General features: G+C 36.7%; 2 protein-coding genes and 1 non-coding gene across 3 annotated transcripts; 2 read left to right on the top strand and 1 right to left on the bottom strand.

Annotated features, from left to right (window-relative positions):
• Positions 1–2,695: 2,695 nt before the first annotated feature.
• LOC104241134 (UDP-glycosyltransferase 13-like) lies at positions 2,696–4,101 on the top strand. The gene has a single exon (XM_009796051.2). It carries the CDS (start codon positions 2,696–2,698, stop codon positions 4,001–4,003), a length of 1,308 nt encoding a protein of 435 aa, XP_009794353.2. The 3' UTR covers positions 4,004–4,101.
• Positions 4,102–4,191: 90 nt separating this feature from the next.
• LOC104241133 (probable mitochondrial saccharopine dehydrogenase-like oxidoreductase At5g39410) lies at positions 4,192–8,258 on the bottom strand. Its single transcript, XM_009796049.2, has 2 exons — positions 7,465–8,258; positions 4,192–5,057 (listed from the first exon to the last, which is right to left on the bottom strand). Exons 1-2 carry the CDS (start codon positions 8,131–8,133, stop codon positions 4,371–4,373), a joined length of 1,356 nt encoding a protein of 451 aa, XP_009794351.1. The 5' UTR covers positions 8,134–8,258; the 3' UTR covers positions 4,192–4,370.
• Positions 8,259–8,356: 98 nt separating this feature from the next.
• On the top strand, positions 8,357–8,428 carry TRNAQ-UUG (transfer RNA glutamine (anticodon UUG)). Its single transcript has one exon. It is a non-coding gene; the product is annotated as a tRNA-Gln (tRNA).
• Positions 8,429–9,681: the final 1,253 nt, after the last annotated feature.

Genomic DNA, 9,681 nt, shown 5'->3' with positions numbered 1-9,681 from the left:
CCAGTATATTATACTGGAGCCAGCAAAATATACCGGTCCAGCATAATATGCTGGAGTTCATACACACGTGCACCGAGCTCCAGTATATTATACTGAACCGATCTCTGTTGTAGCAAAATAATGGCTATTTTTCATTAACTTGGGAAACACTGTCTATTTTTGAATGATCAATCCGAAAATTGGCTATACCGTGCTATTTTTACCTTATCGGTAGTAGTAAGGCTTGGGTTATAGATATTTAACAAATAACATCTAGTGATTTTAATACAAAAGTAGAATTTTTCATATAAAAGAATTTTTTTTAGATATATAAATAAAGTAAGAATTTGACTTATTTATAAATGGGTAGATGAATAGTTTTTTCAATGTATCAATTTGAGTTGATTTGATAATTCCATTTTACCCTGCATTATAACGTGTAAAAAAAATTATTCTCTTTTCCTTAATTTGTCCAAGTTAATCTTTTTCTTCTCCAAAATCTTCTCATATTTTAGAAATTCCTATATATTTTTTATCTTTCAATCCATATATATTTTTTATCTTTCTCTTTGATATTCTTTCTCACCTCTTTTTCTAAAATTTACTTACTTCTATTGCTCTATAAAATCTTATTTAAGATCAACAATGTCTCAAGAAAAAAATTAAATGAATTGACTATATTATTAATTGAAAAGAAATAATTAGAGAAAATCGATTATAAAAAACATTTATTAACAACTTGTATCTCAAAAAGTTAGAAGATTAGAATTCAAATAATAATATGTATTATAACTTTACATTAAAAGTTTAGGCCTCAAATTAAATGTGGTTGAGCCGTCCCTGGTTTGGCAATACTAAATGCAAGCAAGTCTTGGACCTCTAGGTGTAGAATTATTAAGTCCAGTCTTCTCCAAACAAACATTATGAAGGATTTGTCGGATTTCAGAAAACTATCGGTTCGAGGCATATATTCTGCAACTTGGACCTTTCAAGTCTTAATTAGAAACCGTTGGTGAACACGATTTTTTTCCTTGTTTGGATGAGCGACCCGTTAAATTACTATTTTTTTCTGTTCATAATAAATGATCAATTTTTTATTTTTTATTTTAATCCAAAATAAGTGTTCATTTATATAATCAAGAAAAAGTTCAATTTATTTTTCTAAAATTACATTTATGTACGTATCCCTAAAAAGTCATTTTCTCCTCACATTTGAGAAGAGAAGTTAAGTACTACTATAACTATGGTGCAACATTTAATGAAGGGTAGTCTAGTCACACTAACTATTTTCGTGTAGAATTTAGTATTTACTTAATGGGGTTGTTTGGGCAAATAAATGTTAAACCAATTAATAACAAATTAATGGAGTTAATCTTAGTTGAGCTCAATAAATTCCAAACCAAAATAGGACGAGATTCTCGTATGGTGAGAAGAGCTTAGGAGTATTAATTAGTGGGTTCAATATACTAAGGTTGGCAGAATACGCAATATCATAAACGTGCAAAGAATGCAAGAAATGACAAATGACAATAATGTAAAGGAACTGTCACTCAATGATTGTGTGATTGAGTGTCTTTTCACGCTGACGACGTAAAAGGATATGCAGTTGATATGAACGTGGAACCTTTGAGATTTATGGATGAAGGTTGAATAACATATACTTGAGTAAAGTGAATAAGACAATCTTTCGTATATTCTTCTCTTAATTTTACAATGTGTTTCTCAGTTTTTAAAAAGGCAGATCTCCTAAGTGTTCACTATCTCCTCCTATTTATAAGGGACATTCCCCGAAAAATCTTAAAAAGTACAACGCAGAGAATATCCGAAGGAATATATTCTTTATGTCTCTCTCTAAGTTCAAGTTATCGTTATTACTTTATCTTAGCTGCCCGCTTTTGATCGTCGGCCTTTATCACAACGACCGTCGGTCGCTGTGTCGTGGTCGACACCGTCCTACGTCTTGTTTATCCTTTGCCAAATTTGGACCTATACAGGGATGCCTAAAGCAAATTCATCATTTATTGTGAACCGGAGTGAGTAATTTATTAGTAGTAAGTACTAAGGGGAAGCGTCCTCTACCTCGAACTCCGAGACATCCGTCCTGAAACTTCTAATTTTACCCTGAGTTTGTAGGGTAAGATTAGGCTGCCCATAAAGCACAACATTCACATTCGCCATGTATAAATCAAACAAGAAACAAGAAGAAGATAAAATAGGAGCCACAAACCGAAGCGTGACATTGTTTTGTGATCTGGTGGAGATACTAAAGTTGATTCCTTTTCCTATTCCTCAAACTACAAAACAAGCATATGAAAGCGAACAATTACCTAATTGTACTAAATTATTTTTCTTCTCTCTTTTTTTACTGAATCCCAAACAATAATAGGATAATGATGTGCACTAATATGATCGCAGCAGCGCCTTATTCTTTAATAAAAGCATCTAGCTAATCCCTCTATTTCTGCAGAAATCATTCTTCAATTCCTCCTTTTGCACTAGCCAATCCACCAAGATGTCTAATTCTAGTGTCAACCAATTTTGCTCAGACTCTCCAAATTTTTTGCGGCAACAGTGTCGGATCCTTACAAAATGCACAACTTTTGGAGAATTCAACACGCACCCTACATCAGTTTTGAAGAGTTCGAGCAACATAAGTGTTTACTCTGGGAAGCCAGTTCACATATTGTTTCTCCCTAGTGGTTTGGGAGTGGGTCAAATGGTTCCAATTTTTCAACTAGCTTCCATGTTAGCTTCACATAAATGTAAAATCACCTTCATCACAATGAAACTTGAAATCTCTACTACAAAATCGAGCATCGTCTCCAGCTTTTTCTCCGGTCACCCTGAAATCAAGCAACTAGATTTTCATATTTTTCCTCTGAAAACCTCAACTTCCAAGATTAATGATCCTTTCATCAAGCAAATTGATGCCATTAGTAACTCCCTTCACCAGCTCTGCCCTCTGATAGATTCTTTGAATGAACCAGTTTCTGCTATTGTCTCCGAGTTTATTATTGCATCTAGTCTTTCACAAGTTTCTTCTAATCTCAACATTCCCCTTTACATTATCTCAACTACATCAGCTAAATTTTACTCTACTGTAGCATACCTTCCAGTACTGTTGTCCAAAAATCCTACTGCATTTGAAAACGTTTCGAGCAATGTTGAGATCCCAGGTTTAGGATCAGTTCAAAAATCAAGCATCCCTCGTTCATGGCTGGATGATTCACCATCAAACTATGTCTTGAAAGCCTACTTGCTGCCAAATGCTCGAGCTCTCCCTCAAGTGACAGGTGTTTTTATGAACACCTTTGATTGGTTTGAACCAGAAACAATTGTTGCCCTCGATGAAGGAAGAGTCACAAGTTCTCTTCCACTTGTTTTTCCTGTTGGTCCTGTGAGAAATAACAAGCTAGGAGAAGACAATCAGTGTCCATGGTTAGATGAACAACCTGCTGAATCTGTTGTTTATGTTAATTTTGGAACTAGAGAGCCGATTTCTTCACAACAATTAAGAGAAATAAGAAAAGGACTAGAGATATGTGGATATAAGTTTCTCTGGGTGCTAAAAGAAGAGATTCTGGAGTTGTTTGGGAGTACAGTCCTGGAGGAGATGGAAAAGAAAGGGAAAATAGGGAAAGCAGGGGAGTATGAGGAAGCCATTATAGAACATCCAGCTGTTGGACTTTTCGTGAACCAGTGCGAATGGGATTCAGTGATGAATGCAGCTTGGTCAGGAGTACCAATGCTGGCATGGCCACAACATGGTGATCAAAAATTGAATGCAGAAGTTGTGGAGAAGTCGGGATTGGGGAGGTGGGTAAAAGAATGGGGTTGGGGCGAGGAAAATCTAGTAAACGGTGAGGAGATTGCAGAGATGGTGAAAAGCTTGATGGGAGATGTTGATATGAAGGTTAAGGCTATGAAAGTGAGGGATCAGGCCAGAAAGGCCAAGGAAATCGGAGGGAGCTCCGAGAAGAGGCTTAGGAAATTCATCGAAATGTTAAAAGCAGAAGAAAAATGATGCATCTGCACCATCAGAAGAAAAATGATGTATACCTTATGGTAAATGGAACTTGTATGTTGTTAAAGCCAAAATACTCATAGGATTTGACAGACCACAACAAATTGTCAAAACAAAATAAATCTTGTCCAGTTACCTCAAAACGTTAAAGAAGGAAAACGAAATATGGAGAGGGATTCTGGAGATAGTTTTGGAAGGAAAAATGGTGAGGAAACACCTTAGGGCATTCAGAGAGCATAATAAAACTACAGAAAATACAATTAGAAGAGCACACACAAAGAAAGCAAAAGATTTGTAGAATTATTCGCCCTTTGGCATAAATTCAAATGTTCCCATATGACTAAAACTGCACGGAACTACCATTTAGTTAGATAGTGTTCTTTGAAATGACATCAAAAGATATTCCATTCTGTTGAAGCCTGTCTTGGAGGTCTGTCGCGCCAAACACAATCCCAGGGGGGAAAACACCTCCCTTTGGAAGATTATCTCGTTCCTTGAGCAAAATGAGGGCACACTGGACAAGAATGATAGGAGTTGTCAAATAACCAATCTCAGGTCCCATTACTCTTGTAATTATCTCCGTATCAGGTTTCCTGTTTCCTTGTAATGCAAGACTGTCGTCACTAAACCCCTGTCCAACAAACCACATCTTAAAGGTAGCACTTGCCACTTCTTCTTCAGTTGGACCTTTTTTCCTGAACCATCCTAGACTGAACAATGAAGGGAATTTCAGGAGCAGCCATCTGCCGATACCAGTTTTACCAAAGAGACCAATGAAAACCCCAACTGTAATGAAACGAATAACTCCTAACAGAGATTTCGAAGCTATCTTCACACCAAAGTGAGCTGGCTTTATGGTTGACCAAAAAGCCTCCCTCCTCTCAATCTGTTCAGTGCTTTCATTAACACCAGGTAAACCACCAGGATTTTCAGCCAAACATGAAAGTGTTCTCCGCACTACAATTGCATCTGCTGATGGTAACTTTACAGCCCAAACACCAACTTCCTTTAGGTGGTCCAGCAATGGACCTTTAGGAGGACGAGGACCAGGAATCTGAGACAAACAGGAAAATAATGGAGAGTGAGAAAGATAAAATGTTTCGCAGATCTAATGTGTTATTTAATAGGGAAGGCATGAATGATGTTGTCCCCATAGCTGCGTGGTACATACGTATGTCCATGTGCAATGTAATATTTAGCAAATATTGCAGGTATCAAATATATAGAGTCCATTTAACAATGAATCTGTATTACATACTCAACATGTCATATACATCGATCATAGGTTTATGAATCCCCATCATCTACTCATTTATGCCACCAGAAATCAACCAAAAGGTTTATAAATCCCCATCATTCACATATTTATGCTATCCGTTGTTTATGAATCCTTACCATATACTCATCAACATCATCAAATATTAACTACAACATGCGTCCTACAGAAACAGTTAAATTGGGTTCTCAAAGTTCCAAATGTAAAATACATTTGTATAACATTCTGCAAATGAGGAAAACGACCTTAATATAATTGTCATTGGATTTTGACTAAAATTCACATGTTCGAACACATAATGGCCAATTGACTTCTAAACTGTAAAGGATCAATTGCTTCGTAACCTGCAGCATTTCTCTCTTAGAACAAAAGAATAGTGAAGATAAAAAGTTATGCAACGATTTGACATATGTTGTTGTTTCAAGCCTTCCCAGGGCAGAGAATATAATCGTTTCTAGGTCTCTGCATTATTTCCACTGCATTCAGATCTAATTCCACTAGTTTTTCTCATTATTCATGCAATCTTTTAAAAGACAAAATCATTTTTCAAATTAGCATCCTCTCTGCAGCCTATGTACCATCACTCCCAGCCACCTAATCGGCCCTCCACAAGACTAGATAGTAGTGCGGCATCAAATAGTTGTTGGCTGTGGCAAGTAGACTGATGGAACTACTTGTTGTAGATGTTTATCTGTGCGTGCCTCAATTAGAGGATAGAAAACAGAAAAGAAAACACGAAGCATGAAACTAGAGATTCTCATGGCAGTAGTCAAATTTTAATACCACTTACAGATTACAATCCAGCTGTTTTTCGGTCATAAGAACAGACAACAATCTACAATCCAACTTTATATTAATCCATCGTCCCATGATACAAGATTTAAGTGTCAACTGGTTAAAATCAAAGAGGGATTATTGCCTGCTAAAAGCACACTTCCGGTACAACTGTTTCCATTTCATTTGATTCATGCTATCTAGTCGACCATTTAAATTTACCTAAAATTTCCCCCTACAAAGAATGCAGTGGCGTACGCAAGATTTTTGTAAGCGGTGTCACAATTTAATCAATTTTATATAGGTGATGTCAATCGTTTGATACCATATAAATCATTCTTAATTAATTTCATGTCGAGAAAGAAGATGATAGAAGAAAGAACCAAAAAAAAAAAAAACACGAACAACTTAGAGCTAAGTCAAGTAATTTATTATTACTAAGATTATCCAAATAGGACTCTTGATCTATTGGATTAATGTTCTTTTAACATTGGATAAAAAAAGCTCTTTCAACGTCTTAGAGGACAATAGATCAAACCCCATCAACACATTTTTATTTGTAGACGAGGCAGAAAATTTTTGATATAAAGTGAAGCTGCTTAGTTTTGAACCCGTGACTTCTATCAAAAAAAGTGAATGGCTTGACCAGATGAGCTACCAAACTTCAGTGTCATGCGGTGTCACCTTACATTAATTTCATCATTTTTATTTTTCCATTTTAATTATATATACATATTTAGTAAAAAATTTCGATAAAGCGGTGTCACGTGACATCGCTTGGGCTAAGGTAATTCCGCCCCTGTGCAGAAGTTGCCAGAAACCCCTAAAGTATGGCAAGCCAGATCTAAATTTATGATTTAACACATAAATGTTGGTTATATTTTCTCACATGAGTACTGTAAGGTCTTTAAAAAGGGGTTCACACAAATCTTGAGCTACTCCACCCATAGCCTTAAGGTTTTGTGTTGGATGCTCAAATTCTTTCGCATGGTATCGAGTCAACATTTGATAAGTGCATTCACATGCTCGTAATCCCGCCTTCTAGTTCACAAAGAGGGTGTAAAGTTATATTTGTCCTACATGAGCAGTGCACTTTCAAAAAAGTTCATAAAAGTCTAGGACTACTGCACGCGTAGACTTAAAGCTTTTTGGGTTGGATGCATAAATTCTTTCCTATCAACTTCACTAACAATTTGTAAAGATCGTCATACACATCGGTTGACATTTGACTCGAGTGTATCAGTCATGTTATGTTGTTGACTAACAAGCCCTTCAATTTTCTATTACTATAATGCTTGGAAGTCCAAGGTGGTTAAATAAACTAAAATTTTACCTCTGTAACTAGATAACTAGCACAGATGACATCATTACATTGGATATTTTAGTAAGCAAATGAAATCATAAATCTTACCGCAGGACGAGGCCTCTTGGGCCTGGAGCGCCTGAGCTCCTGTAATTTGTCCGCGTTAGCCACACCAAGCACCGCTGACTCATACGTCGCGAAGTTTCCAACAATTCTCTTGTCCGATTCCAGACTAAGGTACGCCTCAACCTGATTAGGAACAGCCGGCGGCAGCCACTGTCTTGAATTGAACATCAAGCCCAACTCAGCAGGCACAGAATCAAACCCACAAGCCGAAACAATCAACGATCCCATATCCACAGCCTTATCATGGTACTTCACTTCCATCCTCTCCATAAACTCGGGCTCCCCACAAATATCCAAGTAATCGCAACCCGAATCAGCACAGGCCTCAACGACGGGCTCACCGTATAGACGAAATGGACCGACACAATTAAGAATGATCTTAGCCTGAGAAGCGAGGTGGCGGAGAGAAGATGGGTCGGTGGTGTCGGCGGTGAGGATAGGAATTTGGGGTGGTGGTTTTGGATGGGCTGCCCATTGGAGAGCCTGGAAAAGTTTGGAACTGTTACGGCCCGCTATAGCTAAGCTTTTTAAGGGGGAAGATGGAACGTTGAGGAATTTGAGAGCTTCTCTAATGACGTATTTGCCTGTAAAACCTGAAGCTCCTAAGATTATCACGTCGTAAGTCGGATTTGGACTGACATTTTGAGACATTTTCCGATCGGAAATCAACTAGTTGAATAGTCTGATTCGTTTTCGTCTTTGGGTTGCTAATCAGTGAAGAGATCACAGGGAAAGAGAGCGGACTTTTGAGATGAACAGAGGGGGACTAGAAACGCGTGCCTCTAACTGCCAAGATCCCGTGATTCTCTCTCCTGTGAATTGGCAGAATCTTCATTATGGTATCTATCTAAGTTTTAGCGACTTGTTTAAACATGGTTCTATGGTGTAGTGGTTAGCACTCTGGACTTTGAATCCAGCGACCTGGGTTCGACTCCCGGTAGGACCTTTTCTTTTTTTTTTTCTTTTTTTCTTTTTTCTTTCATTTTTCCCCTCCCTTTGTTCATTGTTTCTTTATCTTTTCCTGTTCATTTTACATCTTGTTTGGATAATTGTCACCTGTTGTATTGTATCATATTGTTACTTTAAATATAACATTTGTTTTGATTGTTACTTAAATTTTATTGTATCATATCATTAAATCTGTCGTTATGTAACGACGAAAAGTACCACTTTATGGAACGACCGATTTAGTGCGGTTGCATCGTTCTTTTTTTTTTTTTCTCATCTTGCTCTTTCATATTATTAAATAATTCTATTTTATTATTTACCTTACTTTTTCTTTATAATATTGCAAGTTTATTCTTCATATTATTGGTGCATGACATCATGAAATGACGGAAAATAATACAATTCATCCAAACATTGTATGCATCAAAACAATACTACAAAACGATACATAACAATTATCCAAACAAGCTGTTACTCTAAAAGCAGTGGCGTACGCAAGATTTTTCATAAGTGGTGTCACTATTTCTAGTAAAAGGGTTGTAACAGTCAAAAAATATTTTGTGGAGCCAAGGGAGTTCAAACCTAAGACCTCTTAGGTAATACTTGAAGCTAACAACCATTTAAACCGCTTGCCACCATGTAAATCCGCCACTGTCTAAAAGCGCACTCAAAGGTCCTGTTTTTAGAATTTGGTTACGTCCAATGTTAACCTATCTGATCAAACTTTTTAGAATTAATTAAATTCAACAATTTGCTATATGGATTGGATTCTTCTCAACCTACTACTTTGTTCTTTCTTCGATAATACATGAGAATTGATCATCATAACGCACTAATGAACTACATGAGGTAAAGCAAACGCGAACTAATCAAAGACCGTTTGAGCTCTTGCTTTTGCGAAAGATTCAAAAACCTCCAAAAAAAAAAAATTATCAGAAAACGAAAAGAAAGACGTTCGTTGCAATTTACCAAAGCCTGGAAGAAATTTGTAAAGGAAGAGGTAATTTTTTTTTTCTTCAATAAATGCATAGGTGGATTAGGCAAAAACACGGCGTCGGCCTAGCTTACTGTCTTTATAAAGAACTCAATGCAAATTTGCATTTAAAAGAGTAGAAGTCGTACAATATTAGAGAAAATTGTGATGACCCGCCATGTTATCATGCCATATAGGCGTCATTTGGCATATATTAATGTCATGTGGAAGCTTACATAAGAAGAAGGCTAGCATTTGTGAGAAGATTCTAGAGAAGT

Source organism: Nicotiana sylvestris, chromosome 2 (assembly GCF_000393655.2).
Source record: "Nicotiana sylvestris chromosome 2, ASM39365v2, whole genome shotgun sequence".
Classification (NCBI taxonomy): domain Eukaryota; kingdom Viridiplantae; phylum Streptophyta; class Magnoliopsida; order Solanales; family Solanaceae; genus Nicotiana; species Nicotiana sylvestris.
The sequence above is the reverse complement of the archived record's forward strand: the minus strand, read 5'-3'. Positions and strand labels throughout refer to the sequence as shown.

Excerpts from the sequence above, each read along its gene's own strand:
- LOC104241134 (XM_009796051.2), top strand. The coding sequence starts at position 2,696 with ATGGTTCCAATTTTTCAACTAGCTTCCATGTTAGCTTCACATAAATGT.
- LOC104241133 (XM_009796049.2), bottom strand. The coding sequence starts at position 8,133 with ATGTCTCAAAATGTCAGTCCAAATCCGACTTACGACGTGATAATCTTA. Across the intron at positions 5,058-7,464 it reads CCAAGAGGCCTCGTCCTGCG|ATTCCTGGTCCTCGTCCTCC; the intron begins GTAAGATTTATG and ends TGTTTGTCTCAG.